The sequence below is a fragment of the Porites lutea genome, chromosome 5, assembly GCF_958299795.1.
Source record: "Porites lutea chromosome 5, jaPorLute2.1, whole genome shotgun sequence".
NCBI classification, from domain to species: domain Eukaryota; kingdom Metazoa; phylum Cnidaria; class Anthozoa; order Scleractinia; family Poritidae; genus Porites; species Porites lutea.
Window position 1 is genome coordinate 361,573 of NC_133205.1, and position 22,979 is coordinate 384,551.

General features: G+C 38.2%; 2 protein-coding genes across 4 annotated transcripts; one reads left to right on the forward strand and one right to left on the reverse strand.

The window, feature by feature from the left end:
• Positions 1 to 738: 738 nt before the first annotated feature.
• Positions 739 to 10,636, reverse strand: LOC140936935 (proton-coupled zinc antiporter SLC30A5-like). Of its 3 annotated transcripts, none has more exons than XM_073386445.1 (17): positions 10,548 to 10,636; positions 9,422 to 9,544; positions 8,937 to 9,003; positions 8,752 to 8,837; positions 8,376 to 8,463; positions 7,731 to 7,809; positions 7,485 to 7,561; positions 7,304 to 7,388; positions 7,107 to 7,189; positions 6,418 to 6,700; positions 5,793 to 5,983; positions 5,131 to 5,288; positions 4,786 to 4,915; positions 3,681 to 3,873; positions 3,079 to 3,305; positions 2,510 to 2,638; positions 739 to 1,607 (listed from the first exon to the last, which is right to left on the reverse strand). In XM_073386445.1, the coding sequence occupies exons 1-17, from the start codon at positions 10,622 to 10,624 to the stop codon at positions 1,419 to 1,421; spliced, it is 2,265 nt and encodes a 754-aa protein (XP_073242546.1). In that variant the 5' UTR covers positions 10,625 to 10,636; the 3' UTR covers positions 739 to 1,418. The 3 variants fall into 3 exon arrangements, with proteins under 3 accessions (XP_073242546.1, XP_073242545.1, XP_073242547.1); XM_073386444.1 differs by having other exon boundaries at positions 7,274 to 7,388; XM_073386446.1 differs by lacking the exon at positions 9,422 to 9,544 and having other exon boundaries at positions 7,274 to 7,388; positions 10,548 to 10,632.
• Positions 10,637 to 12,493: 1,857 nt separating this feature from the next.
• LOC140936232 (neuroendocrine convertase 1-like) lies at positions 12,494 to 22,772 on the forward strand. The gene is made up of 12 exons (XM_073385664.1): positions 12,494 to 12,797; positions 14,264 to 14,368; positions 14,699 to 14,824; positions 15,375 to 15,474; positions 15,735 to 15,772; positions 15,848 to 15,924; positions 16,378 to 16,466; positions 17,579 to 17,751; positions 18,278 to 18,490; positions 18,755 to 18,855; positions 19,710 to 19,940; positions 20,470 to 22,772. Exons 1-12 carry the CDS (start codon positions 12,588 to 12,590, stop codon positions 21,482 to 21,484), a joined length of 2,478 nt encoding a protein of 825 aa, XP_073241765.1. The 5' UTR covers positions 12,494 to 12,587; the 3' UTR covers positions 21,485 to 22,772.
• The last annotated feature ends 207 nt before the right edge of the window (positions 22,773 to 22,979 follow it).

Consider the following 22,979-nt stretch of genomic DNA (forward strand, 5'->3'; position numbering starts at 1 on the left):
TTAGGATAATAAGCGACTACTACTACTTCTGTAGTCCAGGCTACCTGTACACAAGGCAACCTTTCTGCAGCTTTTTGGTGATTTCGAGACTGCCGACCGGAAAAGCGCATGCATGGAACTCCACGCCGGAAAAATGAAAATCCAGGGTAACGAAGAGACATGGGAACAGCTCACATGCTGACATCTCTAACACAGCTGTCAGAAAAGTTTGACTTGTGTAGGATGATTAATGTGTAGCTGAGTAAGCGTTCATGTAGTGAGTGGTCTTTTACGTTTAATGTGAATATTTTTTCATAATTTGAGGCTGGGTGAGGGCTTTGTTTATCCAAGAAAAACTCTGTAAAATAGATTAAATTATACATTTTATTCCGTCAGTGAGATTGTTTCTAATAAGTTAGTTTTATGAAAAGAATGATTCACCGTTCTGCAGACACAACTGTTCAAAGATGTTGCAGAGCGCGCTTCTTATTTGTAGGCGCCCGAACTGAGCCCGTCTTAAACAGGGGAAGAAAGTCCTTCTTACCAATTAACATGGTATTGCATTTTAACGACAGACCCATCCTCAAATACACAGTAGAAGTTGGCAGATATTGTTGGGGGGAACAACCTTAGTACACGACTAACGAGAACACTATTGCAGGGGTCAATTTAACAAAACTTTCACAAGTGTAACCATTCTATTCAGACGCTAAAACAACAGCTACAATTGTAAATTACAGTTGTAAAAGAGTTACTAAATTCATCCAAGGATTTCTTTTATTAACAAAAGCCGACTGTGTACACTTTTTAAAAAGGTTTTATTCCCTTGTTTTCTTAACAGTTACATCCACCCACTGAGTTTTTCACATACGATTATTTTACAAGAGTTTTTTTTATGTACAAATAAAATGTGAATGACTTCACTCAGCTGAGCATCCGTAGACCAGGACCCAAGGTCATCCTTTGTCTTGTTTGCAGAATTTGATCATTTATTTTGCGACAGGAAATAAAACTTTTGGACAAATTTACATAGCTGTGATCAAGCGATGGAAGAACATAATAATTACCTGTACCACTGCTTAATACAGGTCAGTAGCTTTTTTGATCTGAGTATTCGCGGACTTAAAAGTTAGAACCACTTCACACAGCATGATACGACTGAACAAAGGGATACTCATACCAGCCACTGTTAAGGAAATGAGCCTACACCCCTCCCCTGAAAAGTCTCTTCTCGGGGAGTGGGGGAGGGCGAGAGAGCGGCGTGTGTCCACCGCTCAACATGATCGTTCCTGTTGACGATTATTCCTTCAGAGGACAGCGCCTTGAATTAGTAAGACAGTGCCTTTCTTGCAAACGTGGACCATCCTTGATGGCAAATAAATAACATTATTTTTTACTCAATTAATTAATTTATGGAGTGCCTAGATTGGATGGCTGGGTTATACAGCTTTAATGATGCCAGAGTCACCCTCCCCTCCAGGTGAAGATAAACGCATATCAGCACCTTGTTTAAGAGCCAGGATAGATTTATATCCAGCTGACAGAGCTGACATATGATAAAAGAACGCCTCCTTTTCTACTTGAACGCTAAACTTCGTGATTCCATATTCCTTGAAAAGTGCGCCAACCTGGGAATTAAGATACAGCACAAGCCTAATTAGCAGCTACCCTCAATCACCACACCGCAATTCGCGGTATAGTATCAGTCTATACTGGAAAGGGTAGGGAGTGTCGATGTCGAGTTTAAACTGGGGCGCAATCCTACAGCTGATCATGATGTGGTTTAGGTTGGTCCCAGCGATGGACACCCACCCCACCAAGGCAGTACATCAGGAGAAATAGCAAAAAAATGTCTTCACCTCAGTTACCGCAGTATTGTTTTTTCAGTTAATATATGGTATTATGTTTGTTTGTACGGTGGGAAACCTTTGTTAAGGGGACCCCAAGTTAAGAGGACAGAAGCTTTATGAGTCTTCAACTTTTTTTTCGCATATTTTCTGTTAAGACCGGGCTGGTTTTCACTAGCGACGGTGTCGGTCATAACCTGAAGCGTAGAGCGTCATTATCTAATGAAAACAGCCCTCTGATCCGCTTACGATCTAGTGAACTGACTAGGTTGTTAGAATGCCAGACAGAGGATCTTAAACCATCCATACAACATGCCGGGAACGAGCATTGTGGTTTGTATATTCCAACCACAACAATTTGGTTTTCACTAGACTGTAAGAGAGGAGTCATATGCAGATTCGGGAAAATGGAAACATTCTGGCTGTTCCGTCTCCGATTCCGTCACGCTTATGACTCCGCTTACGACATTACGACTCCGATTTTTGATTTTCACTAGGTCATAACCGTTCTTACAACGACTCCCCTTACGATTCCAAGCAGACAAAAGAGATAGTCCAGTGTGTATAATACAGGTTTCACTGTAAACAGAACAAACTGAATGACCGTTCAAATCCGAAACTTGTTAAACAAGGGACACTAGCCAGTTGTCGAATGAACACTCTGCTCAGGTACCGGTACTTACCATTTGAATAACTCTCTGTTCATTGGCTGATGGTGCAACTTGAACATGAATTGAGCCAACTATGAGGTCAGACGAGTGCCGCCAGAAATGGGGGTCTCGGTACGAGAGAACTCCATCCAGAGATAAAATCTATAAAAAAAAAGCACACAAACAAACAAAAATAAACATGGAAGTAAAAATTGAATGATCATCTTTGCTCTCCGGTATACTGGTTTCAATAACAAGACTTTAAAAAAAATGGCAAATGGAGAAATACGGAAAAAAGAAAAGGACATGAAATTTATCCCAAATTTCAGGTAGATAGTTAGATAAGAACTTTATTTTAGCACGATAAAAAGATCAGCATTGCTGGAGGGGTCGTGCATACAACAATTAGAAAAAATAATAAATAAGGAGTACTGAAAGAAAATGTACGATTAAAAATTAAGGTCAAGCAACATAAGGAGATTGTTCAGCAACTATCTGCAATGGTCTCAACTGTGAGGTAGATTACTGGCTGCCTGTTTTACTGAGCTTAAGGGCAAAAGAAGAAATCAGGGCTGAATCGTGGTATACAAGTAAAAACTAACCTTATTAAAAGCACTGCCGACGGTTTTGTCAAGTTCGGGAGGTGTTCTAAGCAGCAACACTTGAGATGATTCGCGAAGTAGAGGAAGTACGCTGAGGAATATTAAAGCCGCGATAAATAACGAACACAGAGGGTCTGCTATAAAGAATCCAAACTGTTCAATTAGCACTGAGGATACTATCACTCCAACACTGCCCATGGTATCAGCGACAACATGAAGAAATACTCCTGTAACATAACCAGAACATCAGCATTCAAAATAAACTCAACACTGATGATACTGTACAAGATAAACACCGCTGATGAAATAATCTTGTAACGAGACTAGAAAACGTCAACTGCTGAATCTTTACAATTCACGCATCAACTAAGCCAGCAACTGCTTACGTTACCGTGTACCATGAACAAGACAAGTTGTTAACCTTCAATTTCGAGTAGCCAGATCAACAACTTTTTGACAAAACTGGTTGAGACAAAACGAAAAAAGACAAAGACAAATATTGAACACACCCTTATTCACACACACGTGACTCCCTTTCAAAACCTTACTGAGATACCTGACTTGTTCACTTTTGTTTTAATATGTGTTATATAAATCCCTACCTTGCATATTTACACTGCGATCATGATGATGATCCTCATCAGTGTGACCTTGCCCGTGGCCATGACAATGGCTGTGACCATGGTGACTGTGGCCATGGTTACTGTTACCATGGGAACTGCCGCCATGTGAGTGTGCATGCCTGAAGGCAAAAATGCCTACCAAGTTCACCACAAGTCCTCCAACAGACACAACCTGGTCAGAGGACACAAGCAGAGAATACCAACAGATTTCATCCCCAACTGAATACAGGTTTTAAATGGCTACCTTTCCTTTTTCCTTGCAAAGTACTCACATTTTTGCATTTACATTTACAGTCACAGCAGATCAAGCGTACCACCCAAGATTGTGTTAATGAATCAATTATTTGAAAAATGAATCCATTAGTTGTTGTTGCAACCAATCTCAAATTCAAATCGGCATTCCTGAATGCATAATGAGCAGTGAATTTTTGAAGATAACTCCTGAAAAATCTTTGAATGGATTAAATAATTATTTTTTTAAAGACATTTACATCAAATTCAAGAAAACTGAGCAGCAAGAAATTTCATGACTACCTCACGTGTGAATTCACTGCTCATTACGTATGCAGGAGTGCAGAGATGAAACTGAACTCTACAACTACCAATGGATTCAACCTTCAAATAATAAATTCATTAATGCAATCTTGGGGCATATGCTTGACCTGCCCTGACTGTAACATATCTACAACAATAAATATTTTTCACATAAAACAAATGGTAAACAGTATTTGTTCACATTTTATGAACCCCATGGTAAGCTTTTTGAATGAAATTGATATCGATGGCCCCACCATGGGGCATTTGCAGCTTATACACGAAAAAAATGACAAGAATGCCAAAGTAACATACATTACAAGGTTGGGTGAAGGGTAAGCTTGGAACTTACTGATTAATAATCGGTACAATTTTATGATAGCAATGGACTTAAATTTTGTGTCATGTGTAACATACTTTCACATGCAGAAAGTTAGATTCACTTTTTTTTTTTTTCGGATCATTCAATGTTCGGCCTGAACCATACAGTCTATATCATAGAAATGCAATAAAATGAACTCATGAGAGCCGGATCAAGATTTTCTCTTACCAATAGTCTCTCAGTGTTGACATTTGGTGGATCAAACAAACGCTGAAGGGCAGCAATGAACACAAAGAAGGAAATTACTATCAAGAATATGCCATTAACAAAGCCAGATAAAATCTCCACACGGCCATATCTAAAAAGAAATAAAAGAGACTTAAAAATGAATAAACCTCAAGGTTAACAATACTCAAAATTCGTATTGTACATACAAAGCAAAGAAAGGAATGGCAAAAATAAGAAGTTTAAAAAATTTGTAATAAAAATGCTGTGAATCACTTTGTTGCATTTTCTAGAGATGACTGAATGTTGTCTACATGTTAGGGATAACATTAATATTTCATGTTATACCCATATGAAAATGTTCTTGAAGCCTTCCATCTCGCCATGAGTGCAGCACAAAGTCCAATCACCAGTGCAGTGCAGTCGAACAACATGTGGAAACCATCAGATATGAGTCCAAGGCTGTTAGTCCATACACCATACAACAGCTCTACACCCGTGAATGCCTGGAATAGCAGTGATAACAGCAATGTTATATAAGACATCCATTCCTGATGTCATACATGAAGAAACGAGTGTGCCCTAAGGACTAAAACTGATAAAAGTACTTCACTTTTAGACCAATGGCAACATGATAAATAGTTGATATTAAGTTATTTCCACAAAACATACAATAACAGTAGATCATGCTGACCTACTGGAAATTTTAATAGACAACAAACTAGAATTACATAACATGCCAAAAGATTCGCTGGAGTGAGCACAGATTTGCTTTCTAAGTTGCAGTATATAACAAAGCCAAGGGAATTGAGCTGTAACTGAAGAGTGATAGAGGATTCTTACACAATCTAAACACTAGGATTCAAAACTTTTGCATTAGCCATTTCTTACTGACCAAACAATCAATGTCCCACAAATTTAACTCCAATATAGGCCATAATTTTTTAGCTAACAGAAAAAAGAACTGGGCCAAAACTGATTATTGGCTGATAGGTAGAGTTTTTGCTTACCAGATTGAGGCAGAGAAAATAGAAGATCTGCCTTGATTCTGACTGTTCTACAATCTGCCGCAGCAGACTCTGCACAGTGTTTAGTACAGACTGAGGAGTCTGGTAGTTGTAGATTGGAAGGCCGCCTGTGGTATAACCGATAAGATTTCCTTTGGTCATACGCAGCGAAGGTCTGGATAGTAATCTTGTGGCTGAAACATAAATGTTCAAATTTAACAGTAATCCAGTAAATGGAAAGGGCTACAGGAGTAACAGCTAGTTTATGCAGTAAGTTCAATAAATACAATAAAACTTAACCATTAGAAGGTGTCAGCTCTAGAAACTAATGAAAATGTCCCAGTGGATGAACCACCCAAACCTAATGTACGGTGTCACCCATAAGTCAAGAGATCACTCCACAATGAGAATGCCTAACTGAAGCCATGAAGTCAATATGCTTTGTGTGACATCTGTGTATATGATGCTCCAGAGTCATCCATGTTTCATGCCAAAATTCAGGCCATTTGGAGTAGGAAAAGAACTTTGATAGCAAAAACTCATTTACTTTGACTTAAGCAGGTCATTCCCTCCACCTTTCATTTGCCTGCTGACGGGAGTGAGCTTATATTTGCATCAAACCACTCACCCAGCACAAAGAAGAAAGCTGCAAATAAGGTGCCAGCGGATACAAGATGAGGTTCCGTTGGTTTGCCGTGATGCCATTCATGCATGCTCCATGCCCAGGGCTGATCCCAAAGAAATGATAGAATAACAGCAGATAAAAATGATGCAATGGAACCAACTTTGCCTGTTCTGGTGGATTCAAGTTTGGCCAAACAGAAGGACTCAATGTAAAAGTCAAATATAAAGACAAGAAATACAATAATGGCAAATGGGATTACTGCTTCCGTCCAATCAACATCTGTCGTCTGTATGAGCAAACAAAATGTAAAATAAAATTAGTTCTCATAAGAAGGTTGAGTATGATTGTCCGGGTGAACGTAAGTCCTGAATAGGACTGTTGTTGTTGACAGTGACTGACGTTTCAACAACCTGGCAGTAGTCATCTAATGAGTCTAAATTAGCTGTGCTATTATCATCAATTACAACAATGGTTCCTTCCCTTGAAAACCACATTTTTCAATTCCTTTTTCTCATTTATTCACTTAGATTCTCTCACTGAATACCTGCTGGAAAATTAAGGGACACCTATCAACTAGTACACTGCACCTATAAAGCTTTCATGGTATAACGGTAAAAGTAAGGAAAAGAATGCAGGTCTGCCAGTGGTTTGTGTACCGCAAGAAGAAGAAACAAAGGATAATAAATAAATACCTGGGTAAAATATGATAACAGGGCTAAAGGCAGAAGAATCACTGAAGATAAACAACTGGAAAGAGCCGCAAGTCGTTTTCCACCTAGCAATCAAAAGAACAAGCATTCAACAGAAATACAGTATTCCTGGTGATAAAAAATTGCAAGGACAGCTGATCCCATACTACCTATCGTATGCCACACTCCCCATGGCTCACCTCCAATTTCCACTGCTAGTGTTCTTGAAATATTCTTATGTGCAATTTTACACAACAGTACCAACAGAAGAAGAATAAGTCCACCCTTTGCAAAGAAATTAAAAAAATGATTATTCAAATACAGACCACTATGCACTAGTTCGACATGATGCGATATTACATGCTTTAAAGAACCACTTACCTTGTGATCTGGTAAACCAAGCCTAGATAATGCTATGTAATAATAATGAACCCACTGACTGTGATGTTGACCTTCCGCTGTGGGCAAGTTAAGGAAAAAGTTTCTTTACTATACACAGACTTTGATGTTTCCTGACCTGCATTATGGTATGAAAAATGTTACATTTCAATGGAATACAGTACGATGTAAAGTGGTAGTTACAACAAAGGCTTTACTTAAGCAAAAAATATAATTTTATAAGGATACGGTGACTCAGACTGCGGGCATCATTATCAAACAGAAGAAGACACAACATTCCAATAAGAAGAAGCACTGATCCTCTGACCTAAAAAAGGCAAAAAACAACATTTCTAAATCAATCAATGAATCATTTATTTGACACCTTACGTCAAGGAGCCAGAAAACTCGTTCAAAATATGAACGTGTAAGTAATATATTAGACACAGAACATTAAATTGAAGGAGTACAAGTGTTACATTGCATGAACTTTTTAAGTACTGCAGTTTGAGGATAAGAGAAAGTAAATCCAAAACCATTGGTCTTAGTTTTGTCTTCAATTGGTACACCTGCAGGTCATCATCATGCTTATGTCAGCATTTGAGGGGTATCATTATTACTTACATTATATATTACATTATAATAATCCTCCTCAAATGCTGACATAAGCATGATGATCACATGCAGATGTACCAAGACAAAACTAAGACCAGCTAATGGTTTTGGATTTACTTTCTCTTGTCCTCAAACTGTAGTACTTAAAAAGTTCATGCAATGTAACACTAATCTTGTACTCCTTCAAATGTTCTATGTCTAAATGTAACACTGCACTGTAATGACTCATAGATGTTAAAACTAAGAAATGTCTTCTAAAAAACCAAACAATATAAATACCTTTGATGGGCCAGTACCATTTGAATGGAAGAGCACTCCTAATGCAGCTAACACAACTACATCACTATGCTCAAATAATAAAACTGTTCTGTGTGGAGAAAAAAGGAGTGTTAACAGTGGGAAATTTTAGATTACCAGATTTTAATTTTATCAAGGGGAATTTATAACAGGAAAAAAGGGTGTATGGTAGTCTATATTTACAGAGCTTTTCAACGTGTTTTTTTAGTTTTTGCATAATAGTTTTAAAATATTTTTGCAAGACCCCATGAGCTGAAGAGTTTTTATTTTTATTTGTGCCAAAATATAGGCTATCTGTCTGTCTACAGGTATAATTTAATGATGAGGACTAAATATGTTATTGCTCAAATATTTTTACCTTAATGCCCCACAGAGAGAAAGACCTTCAAGCCAAATTAAACTTATTACAGTTGATGCTATAGCATGCTTTCCTATCTTGTACCACTGAAAATTAACATAAAAAATATACATTTTAGCAGTAGATTTGCAGAATTTTAATGAAAGCAATATGCACGAAATGCATAAGAACTATGACAAGTTTACCTGATTAGGAGTTATTTTCTTTCCTGATGAGACAGGCCTTTGTAATATTACTAGGATAACAGTTGAGCTGTGAACAGGCAAAAAACACAAATTAAAGTCACCTTAATAGGTGGTACAAATGTGAAGGCCACATTTCTACACATCCTCATGACACAAGTTTCTCGTTTGACTTGGATTTGAACAGAAGAAAGGAGATAGATGAAGAATCTCAGACCCAAAATAATTTATTACAAGAACAGACCATCACGTTACAGTATTGATCACTATTGCTCATCAGCACTTTTCAGGAGACAGGCTAAGTAATAACTCTGTCACAACTTCATAAATATATCAATCTGGGCTTTTTTTTTCCTAAGAACATCTTTCCCAAATAGTTGCTTTAATTGGCAAAATGAAGGTTGAGTAATAATAATTTATTAATGAACTGAATAATAATAATGCATGTCACATTGTGATAGAATGAAGTTGATCTGGGTAAAACATACCAAAGCCTGACAATAAATAAGAACTGTACAACATGGAAAACTTTAAGCTGCTCATAAGTCACAAATAATCCAAAGGTATGAAGAAACTTAGCAACAACCAGTGCTATCACATATGGTGTGGTCCTGTTAAAAATAAAGATTGAAAGAAAAATAACTAGCTGATTCTCTAAATCTCCTTCACTGAAACTCTCTGAAAATATGTGAATGTCATTCTTTGTATGCATATAAGATGTTTAATAATATTCTGACCCCACAATAAAAACAGAAAAATGTGGCAATAAAACCCGCTTTGGGGATTTTTTGGGTCCCCATGACTGGTCACTTATGCATTGCCTACAATTCATCATGTTTCATCCCCCAACCCCCCCAACCCAAACTTTCCATAAACATTGTTTCCAATTCCTCCCGGGTACTATTCCAGTCACCCCAAAAGAAATTGAAAAAATGCTTACAAGTGTAACATTTGGAGAGCAAACAGGGAGTACATTAGCACTGTCAAAGCAGCAAATGGTCCATTGCTAAAAAATGCATATAAGCCACAGCTGCTGAGTAAAACATTGCAATTGTGTCTGAAGCCAGTGAAGGTGCACTTTGTACGGTTAATACAATTCTGTCTGTTCTTATTTGGGACAGGCAACGTTTATCAACTCAAGGCACATACGCTAGCATCAGCATATAAAAAAAAATTTCAAAAATAACGCCTGCCACAACACCCACTTCCCTAAGGATACCTAAAAATCACCACGATTTTATAAAAGATTCATCAAAAGCTTAATAATCAGTGAATAATTCGGAACAAATCATAGACCCCACACCTGCTCAGAAGTAAATATTTAGACGATAGCATTTTTGACGGTGCATATTTGCATGTATATTGAAGAATCAAGTTACACTTGGTTTGAAAAGAATACTTAGCTTCTTTCACAGCAATCTCAGTAATCGGAATCAAAATGTTGGCACCATTTATAAAGAAAACTAAAATTGTTGTAAAATAAATATAAACCTAAACTTAAGTCTTCGATAACGGAAGAATATAAAGCTGATTAATAGGCCCACTGAGAGCGAAAATGGCGAAAAATAGTTGAGAATGACGTAGATAAATGCGTGTTATAAGGCTTGAACTCACGTTGTGTGTTGACCGATCGGTCCAAGCTGTCGTTTGTTAAAAAGTAAATGATCAGAATACATCTCTACGTCCTCCATCTTGAAATCGAAGCATGAGCTGGCAAACGATAGGTAGCAGCCGCTGACAAAAAAATGGTCAACCTCGTTGCCATTCGACCCTGGGAACGAGGAACTTGTTACCTTAGCAAATTGAGTAATTTTAATTTTCAGTGGACAAAAACCTTGCACCAGAATAATTAAAAGCATACTGCATTTTTTTTTAATTTTTTAAGTAAAGATGTAATTAGTCATTTGTAATAACACCAAAGAAAATTTCTCATGGGAGCCCGAGACAATGAATGTTAAACTTCACAAAATTACATCTTACAAATGAAATTTTCAGAATTTTACCTGTATTTTCACAATTCTTGCGAAATTTGACATTCATTTTCTCGGACTCCCATGAGAAATTTTCTTTGCTGTTATTACAGATGACTAATTACATCTTTAGCCCTTCGAAAATGTAAAAAAGAATGCAATATGCATATTCTTTAAATTATTCTGGTACAAGGTTTTTGTCCATCGAACTTAAAATTTCTCAATTTCCTGGTGGATTCCGTCTTAAAGTAATTTCGCCTTATAACAAAAATGTGATGGGAAAGATTTCCTCTCAATAGCTTCAACGTCGGTGGTCCATCACATCGAGAAGATCGGTAAATTGTGAGGGAAACGTTTGGAATATGTGAGGATTGTACATTATTGTTCAAGAAAACTCTTTGGAATCAACTGTACAGTTTGATAGGTTTATTAAAAGGGCAAGGGATGATGGAGTCGAAAGGCGTGGAGAGGGAAGAATTAGATTTGCTACAACTTCTTTTTCAATCAGGTGCGGACACTTAAGAACCTTTCAACAATGAGCTAAAGAAGGCTTCAAAAATACAAGACATTTTTCCTATGCTGCAGTAAGACAGCAATGATTTCACGCCCGAAAAACGGTTGGTCTTGAAAAACTTCTCCGAAATGACGGTTATTATTATTTCCCAAATGATATTCTTCGTGAGCTCTCTTGGTTGTGGAGAAAACATTCAAATGCAACCCCCCAAAGAAATCCTATCAAAATACCACAAGTTACCACAGGTATTTTTAAGACCCAAAAAAAAACTTTAAAAATAAAAGAGCCAGTAGGATTTCACGATGTTTGTTATTTGCCCCCAAACAGGTGCTCTTTTAGCCTATTTTTGTCTCGTTAAAAGCATTTTTTCTCAACTAAGGGTACAGCTGGCTTACCGACAATCTTTCTATCAGAGTGTTATCAGTGTCGTACAACAGACGACGTGAGAAATTTGTACGCTGAAATTCAACAGTAAGAAATTTTGTTATGTCTGAGGCCCAATCAAGTCAGTTTTTATAGCTCATGTTTGTATTGTTGTGGCACCCGTCCTCTTCGTTTTTAGGTTTGTTATTTTCAGTTTAGGGACAAATTAAATATGGAAAAATACTGAAGGGATGTGGTTTGGTTTTAGTTCTCCCACCTTTGTGATAAACTGGCTAAGAAGCAAAAATTCATTAAAAAGACGGTGTTGTGCGTCAATGCAAATGGATTGGCCGGGTCTCAAAAATCAGCTGTTTCTACAAATTTCATGATTCAATTCGAGAGTGAAATTGGCCAGTCCCACAAAATTCTGAAGAAATGAAACTTCTTTTCTAAACCCTCCATCAAAACATGCAACTAGAATACCCTCCAAATACGATTATCCATTATTTTCTTCCCTTTTCACCTTTTTCTGTTATTTCCATTCTCAATAAGCCTACAACATGATTGTTCAACTGAACATGGCTGCATATGGCTTTTCCCTCTTATGACGTCAGTGCTCTGTGATTGGTTCTCGGGCGATAAAGATCAATTGATAATAACAGTCAATGACAGGTGCCATTTGCAGAAAAGATGACCTTCGCAACCAGCCAAACATCCGTTGACGTTAATAATAAATAGCCAAAGCTCTCGGATTTTTCCTTCCACTCTACATCAGATTTTCTCCACGAAAAAGTTGGGAGCGATGCGATGTTTCGAGTTGCACGGTCTTGGGGCCTCGCCAACGTAATATTATGTGTTCTTTTAACAGCGTGGCCCCTAAAGACAAATGGATATACCCTACCGCTTGATAAAAACGCCGGGAAAGTCTTCACCAACGGATGGGCGATAAAGGTGGAGGGCGGTATTGAAATTGCCAAAAGAATCGCAAGATCTCATGGATTTGACAAAGTTGAACCGGTGAGTGCTAGGTAGAGAATCGGGGTCGTAATGATTTTTGCCCAGCATGTTTTGAAGGGCTGACAAGTACTTGCCGGTCTTATTTGATATAGAATTCCATTATTATGTTTTCTTTACCCTGCCTAGCTTAAACACTGGCCACCCGGCAGGTCAGACAAATACTCGGTCAATAAATCTCGTTATTCCCTAGTCGTGTTTTTTGATTTGTTATAAAATAAATCCCATTTTTTCAAGAGTTGAAAGCAATAAATTCATACTTTGTGCCTTTTATACGAAAAAACTGTCTACTTTCTTGGATAAATTATCAAGGGATTTTGGGTTGCCACAAGTTTACTGGTAATAAACGTTGTGAGCTGGTTGATTGGGACATGATGTTTCCAAGGGTGGAAACCAATAACGCCACATGTCGAAATAAAGGCCCAAGTGTATACTCTCAGTTCAGTAAGTGGAAATAACTTTGCAGGCCATCAATGTAACACGAAATCTGTACTGGGAAGAGAGAATCAGTTTTCTTCCCTCGGATTTAATAAGCTTTTTTATTCGGTGACTTCATTACGGTTGTCCGACAGTTCTTCAATGTTGTCACTCGTTCAGTGACGCCAAGGCGTTGTTGACAGGTTTAAAAACTCACAATTTTAGAGTTCCAGATTCCACTTGTAAGTTAAAAAATTTTTTTGCATGCGAATTTTCCTTTGAAAATTAATGGGAATTTTTAATTGACTTTGTTTCGCGATACATCAATCTTGTCATGTCATATGTGTTAACATTGAGCAAAGACAGGTTATTTACCCACTAAACGAGGAAAAATGCTTGAAATAAACTAAAATTGATTCAAAAACCTCACTCAGATTTGAACTGACTGCTTTTTCATGCTTTTAGGATAAACATATTTTTAAAGTTGTTCTGAAAACACAAAAACGTTTGGTTGTTGTGGAGATTTGATGAACATGAAGGCATTTGAAGTTATACAATGGTAGAAAGATTGTTCTCCAGCCGTTCAACAATACATATTGAAAACGTTACATGAACAAAAAAAAACAAGCATTGTAGTATTCTCCAACAAACTAAGATCATGGATATGGAAGATTGATAGCGCTCATTTGAAATTTTTTGTGCGTTCTGATTGACATATGACCTAGAAGAGACGCCTCCGGCGTACATTTGATTTTCTTTTAGTACCATTGCCGGCTTGCAGTGACTTCAGTGACAGTACTATACTGGTGTATATGTGTTAGGTAGACAGATCATCGCATAGAGACCTGCAGGGTTGTCTTACAGGAAAGATAATGAAGTTGTACCATAGCAAAGTATAATTGCTTGGTTTAGCAACAGTTTATTGAAAATAAATAAATGGTATGTTTATGGAAACTTATGTAGCCAGGCAATTTTATGCGTCAGTCGTATTTTACCAAAAACCTGGTAGGTGATAGAAATTAAAACAGATATCTTTATTTTTGAATATGTAGATTGGTACCTTGGACAATTTTTTCCACTTGGTGCATTCTGAAGAGCCACATCGCTCAAGACGGAGTGCAGATGAGCGGACTCAGTTGTTGATAGAAGATCCTCAAGTAATTACTTAGTATTTAACACTTTTTAGTTCTACTATGTTTTCACCAAAAATTTTTCCTTATTCGAGCGAACTTGCACACTCGACGAAACGGGTGCTTTCACAGGCCCCCTAGAACAAAGAATCGCTTGAAAAACAGCTATCGTGAAATAAACTAACTCTTTTGCTATTCTTTAATTATTCTTCTTTTCCCTGAGATGGGAAGATTTGAGAACTTAAAATGACCGTGATTTTTTTAAACTTGTTTTAGTTTTCTAAACTTTTATAATTATCAATGTCAGTTTGTATAATAATAATAATAAAAATAATAATAATAACCTTTCTAATGCAGGTTATGTGGGCGGAACAACAACATGAGAAAATCCGCGTGAAGAGAGGCCACTTCCATGACCGAATGACAGCGAGGGGAATTGTTCCTCGTTTTAATGATCCTCTCTGGGACGGTCAGTGGTATCTGGTAAGGTGGTTGAACATTTTTTTCTGTCTGGAAACTTCATGTCTCACAATACTTGATACGCTGATTGTGTACTCTTTTTTAACTGGAGCTTCCCTCTTTTAAGCATGTTTGAGGGGGCATCACTATCAAATTAAGTCGTTAATGGGTTTGGTATATCTTACAATCTTGATGTAACAGATCTCTGTGTTCATATTTATTTTGTAATTACGAGTTCTTTACGTATCCATGAAACAATAAGCAAATTGAAATTGAACTGATTTTAATTTGTTTCTTCGCCAAACTAATTTGCAACTTACATCACCCAACCACAAAATTACTGAAAAGATTGACAGATCTGTAAGTACAGAGAAGCGTTTGAAGGTCTTCAATTAATAAACTCGCAGTTCAACGTGTTTTATCATTTCTAAAAACATTAAGTTACGTGTTGGTGTTTTTAAACTTGATTGTTAAACAGTTGATAATACTTTTATATTTTAACCTATAAACATTCCTTTCATAAACTCAGTACCTTTCGAAGTCGAGTTAAAATGTTCGATGTGTTTTTACACAGGATGATAAGCGTGCAGATCAAGATCTTGACATACACGTGCTTCCTGTCTGGAACCAAGGCATCACCGGAAAGGGTGTGGTCGTTACCATTCTGGATGATGGTAGGTTACCAAGCTGACCAGTTACGAGAGGCTGCTATGGCATCCTCATGTTTTAAGTTGCGCTTCACGGAATTGGGCGGGATAATTAGTCGTTAATGTTCATTTCCACACCTTTGTTTGAGTCACTCTTCAATTCGAAGTAACTGGTTCACGGCATTGCCGAAGAAAATCAACACTGTAGTAAGTCATCACTAATAGATTCATGTACTGTCCTGATCAATAATCTAAACTAATAACTTTCCTCTCCGTTATATCAAAAGGGATTGAGCACAACCATACGGATCTCATCCGAAATTACGTAAGTAGAAATTAGTCTTACTTTGATATTAAAACTTTAGAAGATATGATCAGTAAAGTGAGTTCATTTTCACAGGATCCTGATGCGAGTTGGGACGTAAATGGTGAGGATGGGGATCCATTTCCTCGCTATGATCCAACAAACGAAAATAAGTAAGTCTATTAGAAGGCAGAAAATTATAACATATTCCAGCACTGATAGATATACATCATGGATTAATTGAGGCAGTCAAGCCGTTCTTGTTCCTTTGCGTCAGAACGCTTGCAAATTTAGAAGCAAATTGGTGAATGCCGGGTCCTTTAGTCAGCCTTACCATGGGCTTCTGCCCTTTCTTCAAGTACTTCTTAATTTCATCGTAATTAAACAGTCTTTCGTTAATCAATAGCTCACGTACTTCCTAAATGCATCCGAAGTGCAACTAACTAGCACTAGTGAAATTCCTGTAACTTGGACGAAATCCTGTTAATTGACTTCTTGGCTGCTGGACTACGATTTTCTTTGGGGAGAAACCACGCGTAAAGTGCAGCGTTTTGAGTCGTCAATACCACCACAGTCATGCAGTCATTGTTTTTCACAGTGTGACCGTTGTTACCTCTGTTTTATAGGCATGGTACCCGCTGTGCGGGAGAAGTTGCAGCTCAAGCGAACAATTCAGTGTGCGGAGTGGGTGTGGCCTACAATGCAAAGATAGGAGGTGATATATTCTCGCATACGAATCAACTCGGTAGATAGTGACTGGGAATCTACTTGGCAAGTGAAATTAGAGAATAAAAGAGAAACCTAGCATACCTCCAAGAATATGAATGATCGGGAACTATCTTTACAGCTACATGAGTGACATGGTTAAACTCTTTGGGAAAACAATTTTGAGATCTTTAGGAAGTGATTTGTAAGTCACTGCGACAAAAGCAAAATTTTAGCGAGTAACTTCGCCAACAGGCCGCCTGGTCTTTGTTTTGAAATCAGGAAAAGGTTGCTGGGTATTCTTTGGGTTTATTTCAGGGACCGCGGAGGGGGAGGGGCTGGTAGGGCCGCGGCCCCACCACTTTTTTGCGCCCCCGCCCCCACTTTTTGCGCTAAAAAGAAAAATAATTAAAATTAAAAAAAAGACTTGAAACAAGTTTTTTTCCGTCTATATTCCACTATATTCTCTGTATTTTCTTTAATTTCAAACGCCAAGTTTTATGTTTTGACTTTCTCCTTTCGAATCAATGAAATATTCAATGGCAGGAAGAATTACATTACTTGAACAGTGAACGGCCATAGGCCTATTGCATTTAAAGTCCGTACCCCCCCGGTTGAGGACTTACCTTTTCATCTTACCCCTTAAGATTGGCTAAAATTGCATTCACCCCTGAAGACTTCCGTAAAATATGGGTTTACCCCTGAAGAATTGGGTCATACCCCTGAAGAATTTGGGTTTACCCCTGAAGAATTTTGTGAAAATTAAGGCTTCACCCCCAAAGAATTCCATATTTGTTTACTCTATATCTACCCCTAAAGAAATCCTCAATTTTTATAACTTACCCCTGGAGAATTCCATGGTTCCTCAACCGGGGAGGTGCGGATATTAAATGCAATAGCCCATAGTTAGAAATTTTTCGATTTTCAATATGAAAAAATTATTTTCAATTGTCAGCCCTCCCACGTTTCACCTTGCTCCGCGGTCCCTGTATTTAGATTCTTTTTAAACGTTATTTTGCGTTTAACCATTAATTCCTGGTCGGGAATTCGAGAAGGATTTATTATCAGATATAATACTTCCATTGGTCAATTTCGTCTTTTCAACTAACCGTTTTTACGCAGGAGTACGTATGCTCGACGGACGTGTGACTGATAAAGTGGAAGCTGCCTCATTGAGCCTCAATCCTCAGTTCATCGATATCTATTCTGCCAGTTGGGGGCCTAGTGACGACGGAGCCACGGTCGAGGGACCTGGGACTTTGGCTGCTGCTGCGTTTGAAAATGGCATCACGAAGGTACTGCTTGCACTGAACTTTATCATGCACAGACATCCCAAGCTTTCTGTTACTGTACCTATTACGCTTATTAAGACAAAAGCCTTTAAACAGATTTGGTCGGGCGTCATACCTTTAATTCTTTACTTCTTTGGAATGATTTTTAATTTAATAAACGGGCAGGAAAAATAAGGACCCATCTAGCATCTCATGACGGCTTTCAAAATCTATGCATTGACTGTAACATGGAGGATTAACTAGCCTGTTCCAGGTGTTCAGATTGTGGAAGCGAATTAAATTACGAGGGGAAAACGAGGAGAAAAACGGGGGTGGCTGGGGCGAGAGTAGTCTCGCCGCCTTGTTTTTCTTCCACGTCAATTTTTTCGCCCGCGCTCAATTAACTGAACGCCTGGAACAGGCTAAGGTATAATCGGCTTATTTCAGAATTGAAACAGTAGACTTCAAGCAGTAGAATTAATCATTATTCAATAAACAAACCATCAGTCAAAAATGATGCTTATGTCTTTCCTTGTGTTTAAATTTAAAGGGTCGCGGTGGGTTAGGCTCCATATTTGTCTGGGCGTCAGGTAATGGTGGTCGACATGAAGACAGCTGTAACTGTGATGGATATACAGACAGTATTTATACGCTGTCAATAAGTTCCGCTTCTGATCACGGAGAATCACCCTGGTATTCAGAAAGCTGCTCTTCAACTCTGGCTACTACCTTCAGCAGTGGGGCGCACGGAGAAAAAAGAATTGTGAGTTGTCCTGCAATTTTAGATAAATATGTTTATCTTTAAAAAAATGTTAAAATATACATCCTTTAACGCTCTAACTTCTTTTACAAGAAGAAAAAAATCGATAATTTTGCGATATCGCCGGTAGTTTTCTGGTTTCCAGTTGCTCACAACTTAGGAAATCGGTTCAAAGGGTGTTTCTGGCTTTAATCAGGAAAAATGGAAAGACGTTTGAATATGCATGTGCAATTAAAGCTGCTTTTAGAGCTTTTTTTGTCTTTTTAGGTAACAACAGATTTACATAACGTGTGCACTGAAAGACATACGGGAACTTCAGCGTCGGCACCGCTGGCTGCAGGCATCATAGCGCTTGCGTTGGAGGTCAAGTAAGAAGCATGCTTGGTATCACTTTATAAAATCTGTTATAAGTTGCACCCACTGTGCACTTTATGATTGGTTCACTTACGATTCCTGATTTCCATATAAGAAAAAATATAATAGTTCCTGGCTGCCAGAGACTTTTTCATGCCTGGTTTCCGGTTTTCGTCAAGTCTTTAGGATCTGTCGAAACATCCTGCCGCTCGCGAGAAAAAAAAAACCCTCTGGTGCCCAAGGTAACTGATCACCTCAGTTGTCTGAAAATGTGTTCAAGCGATCGAAATGATCATGGACGTCACGTGGAACCCCTCTAATGTGATGCAGGTTGATTCGGACGATCCGTGGAGTTACCGCAATCGCCTGGTTAAAACTTATGTCTAATATGGGATGGTTATGAGATAACCGGTCGAATAGTCTCGTTCGTTCCAGTCACAAAACAGGAGACCACCTGGGCCGAGTTGTTCGAAAGATGATCAGCATAAATCCAGGTTTAGTTACCTTGGCAACTCATATGTTCTGTTTGTACGTAATCCAGGATTACAGCTAAGCCTGCTTCGAACAACTATTGGGTTTTAAAAAACTCCTTAAACTCTTAACTTTAAAAGTCATATTTACGATAGTACTGATCTGTAAAGAAGGGTTTAGAAACCTAACTTTGAATAGTGCTACAATACGTCTTCTCCAGCCTACGCTGACTGATTCAAATTTGGGGGGGGGGGGGGGGGGGGAGGGGAACCGCAACCAATTATTAGCGCCGCCCAAGGTCGTTAATTTTATGAGACAGTTACCCACAGTGAAGTATAAAAGAACATGACCATGTTGTAGGATGTATTTAATGTTTTTGCTTGTTTGTTTTACATAGCCCGCGCTTGACATGGCGTGATGTTCAACATATTGTAGTATGGACATCAAACTGGGAACCACTAAAACATGATCAGGACTGGAGCCCTAATGGAGTTGGTCTTCATGTCAACAGAAAGTTCGGCTTTGGTTTGTTAGTTGCAGAAAAGATCGTTGAATTAGCCAAACCTAATACTTTTAAAACCGTTCCGGAAAAGACCATTTGTAGAGGACAAATAAACCAGGATCGCAAGTGAGTTTTCAAATCCTTTGCTTTTTCTTTGCTATTAGAAGCAGTTTCTTTGTACTTGCAAGTGCTTTGTTTGTCAAAATCTGTTCGATACATTTGTATTTTTATCCTCTCTTGATTTTATATAGAATTGTTAGATATTTTCGCGACAAAATAGACAGAAGAGACATGAACATAAAGAAAACCAAACCAAATATAGACAAATGACCAGAAAGCCTCGGAGTAAGTTAGAATTTCATAATATCGAACATAAGCTATTCGGTAAACACATTAAACGAAAAAACACAACCGTAAGGGCGCCTCCTATCTGCTCTAAGAACGAGTTCTTTAATTCGCTTACGGAACAATATATGAATAACCCAAAAAATGTTCTCAAAGGCCCATGAAAATAAAGGTTTCTGGGAGCTCCCTGCCTCCATGGAGCAACTTTATAAGGATCTATGGTATGCTGGGCATTAAGCAACGCTAATCGGAAGAAATTATAACCAGAAATCAGAGCAAAGAATACACTGTCGTTAATTTCTCTCCACAGACCTATTAAATACAACGAGCCTTTGAAGATAACGATGCACTCTAATGGTTGCTCAGGGACTAAGGCCGAGATTCGCTACCTGGAACACGTCCAGCTCTTGCTTAGTTTGGATTACTCTCGACGTGGGGATCTTGTAGCATACCTTACATCTCCTATGGGAACCAAATCCTGCCTGTTGTCCATTAGAAAAGAGGACCTTTCAGATGAGGGCTTCACAAAGTGGCCTTTCATGACTACGCACTCTTGGGGTGAAGATCCCAGAGGTACATGGACACTAGAAATCAAGGATCTCGGTGATAACAGACCAAATCATGGCACTCTTACAGAATGGCAGCTGATTTTACATGGGACTAAAGAGAAACCAAACCATCAAACAATTGCACACCCTGATAAGCCACGTGACTCGGTTCCAGTTCCTGAGACGTCTCCTTCTAGCTCTCCTCAAGTTCCACGCGGACCAACCTACACGTTTGGGTCCATTCCTGTGACACCAGAGAGTCCCGTGAAATATGTAGCACCACAAGTGGTGACATATACTGCTCCTCCTGCTCCAAACCCGGCCGTATTGACTCTTGCTACACAGTCGTTAGTACAACAGCAAGTTCAGAAACCACAGAGCAATCAATTTGTACCAAATACAAAGCAGACGGTACAAGTTGGAAGAACTTATCCCCAGCAAGCAAACATAGCAGCAGAGTCAGTCTATTCAGCCGTCCAACCTATCCATAGTAACTATATTGTACCTTCAAATTACCACGAAAATCCAATAGCCAACTACTATCATTATACCAATAGCCGAGGATACTTGCCTCAAGTGAGAAACCCTGTGGTACCACAAGCCACTGATCAGCTAGGATTTCACCGAATCAGTTGGAGCGAGGCTGCGGCGGCAGCGTACCGTAGTCGCTTACCATTTAATAATTATGCTAATTATCTACGAACACTGGGAAGGCGGGGGGCGGGAAGGGATATAGAACATTTAAAATCTAAGAAAAACAAGTTGAAAAGAACGTAGCAAGCGTAAAGATTTAGATGGGGTTTTTACGCAATATTCTGTATAAATATTTGGAGTACTGAGTTATCATTACTTTTGGCATTTTTTATCTGTCTGTAAAACTTTCTGCGGGTCACAACCATCGATTGTGACAATGTCCTTGCTGAACTCCAGTATACGTGGAAAAGAACACAAGTGATCGAAAGGAATTTTGGAAGGTTAAGGCATCAACTAATTTCCTTAGTTCAGCTGGCTGGGCAGGAACTTAATACTAAGAGTAAATATTTCATGTAGTAGTTTTTTTTCGCTGAATTGTTCGTTTCCGATGTTTAGATTGATCATGTCTGACAAAAAGAAATTCCAGCAAAGCCATCATAGAAGATACCCAATTTACAAAACTGTAAAAATGTAAGGCTTTAGAATTGAACTAAGGTCTTCCAGCAAAAACGTTACCCTCATTTCAACAGTTTTTGTATGGCAACCATAGAATATAGTTGGTGTAAACGTGCTTTCTCTTCCTTTTTTGACTAAAGGTTGCAGTTCCATTCAGCCTTCTTATTGGTTAAAACTTGGCTCAAGATGGAAGGAGTTTGTGAATCAGTCAGCAAGTAGAGGGTCAGCTAGAATGTCGACTTTTGTATGCTCTTTATATAGAGTTTCTGATTGGTTTAATTCTACTAAAACCTAGTAGAAATGTATGCTTTTCTAAATCTCTGTACCTTACAGTGTTTATAGAGTTGCCAATAACTTAAAAATAGTGTAAAGTACGAAAAGCAGTCTTGGAAAATAGGTGAATGACTAAATCAATTTAATGTTTTGTATCAAATCAGAAATGAACGTAGTTGTTAATCTCAGTATCTTGCCACAGAAAACCTATAAAGGTTATCAACATTTCTGACATAAAAAAAGAGAAGTTTAGAAACGAAATGTTGTTTTGTTCATTAAAAGAAGGCAAAGAACTTTTCCATGCAAAGCACTGGAACCTTTCAAACGGCCACCGTGTTAGACAGTTCATTTTTGTACCAATACATTCAAATTTTCTTAAAATTAAAGCCATCAAAGTAAAAGGCATAGAAAGAGGCGAGAGACTTAGATAAGCTTACCATGACTGGCCTGAAATTAGCCGAAAAATTTCCCTGTAAATATTGATGACCCTCCCAAAATTACCGTGACAAATTCACAGTTCTTGGTAATTTCAACGAACTACAAATGACAAAATTAATGATAGGACAATATTCCTCGGGGGGTTTTGCTGTAGTAATAGTTCAAAGGGATTTCAAATAAAAAGGGATATTTCTTGTAGAAGTGTGGTTGCTTTAAAAGTTACGTTAGCTCCCTCAGTCTCCTAAGCAACAGTTTTTTCTGTCATATGACACTACTAATTCTTCCACCAGCAGCTAAGGCTTAGGATGTATGAAAAAAATGCATATCGAAATGTGTTTTTTCTTTGTTGGTTTGGTGAATACAGTAACAATGAGCGCATGTCTTGGGTACTTATGTGTCAAAATTCAGCAAG

What these genes read in the sequence shown, in the direction of transcription:
- LOC140936232 (XM_073385664.1), top strand. Translation starts at nt 12,588, where the DNA reads ATGTTTCGAGTTGCACGGTCTTGGGGCCTCGCCAACGTAATATTATGT. An exon ending in GATTTGACAAAGTTGAACCG is followed by an intron (nt 12,798 to 14,263) that starts GTGAGTGCTAGG and finishes TTGAATATGTAG; the next exon opens with ATTGGTACCTTGGACAATTT. An exon ending in CGCACGGAGAAAAAAGAATT is followed by an intron (nt 18,491 to 18,754) that starts GTGAGTTGTCCT and finishes TTGTCTTTTTAG; the next exon opens with GTAACAACAGATTTACATAA.
- LOC140936935 (XM_073386444.1), bottom strand. Translation starts at nt 10,624, where the DNA reads ATGGAGGACGTAGAGATGTATTCTGATCATTTACTTTTTAACAAACGA. An exon ending in AGAAAATAACTCCTAATCAG is followed by an intron (nt 8,838 to 8,936) that starts GTAAACTTGTCA and finishes GTTAATTTTCAG; the next exon opens with TGGTACAAGATAGGAAAGCA. An exon ending in TTGGTTTACCAGATCACAAG is followed by an intron (nt 7,389 to 7,484) that starts GTAAGTGGTTCT and finishes TTCTTTGCAAAG; the next exon opens with GGTGGACTTATTCTTCTTCT.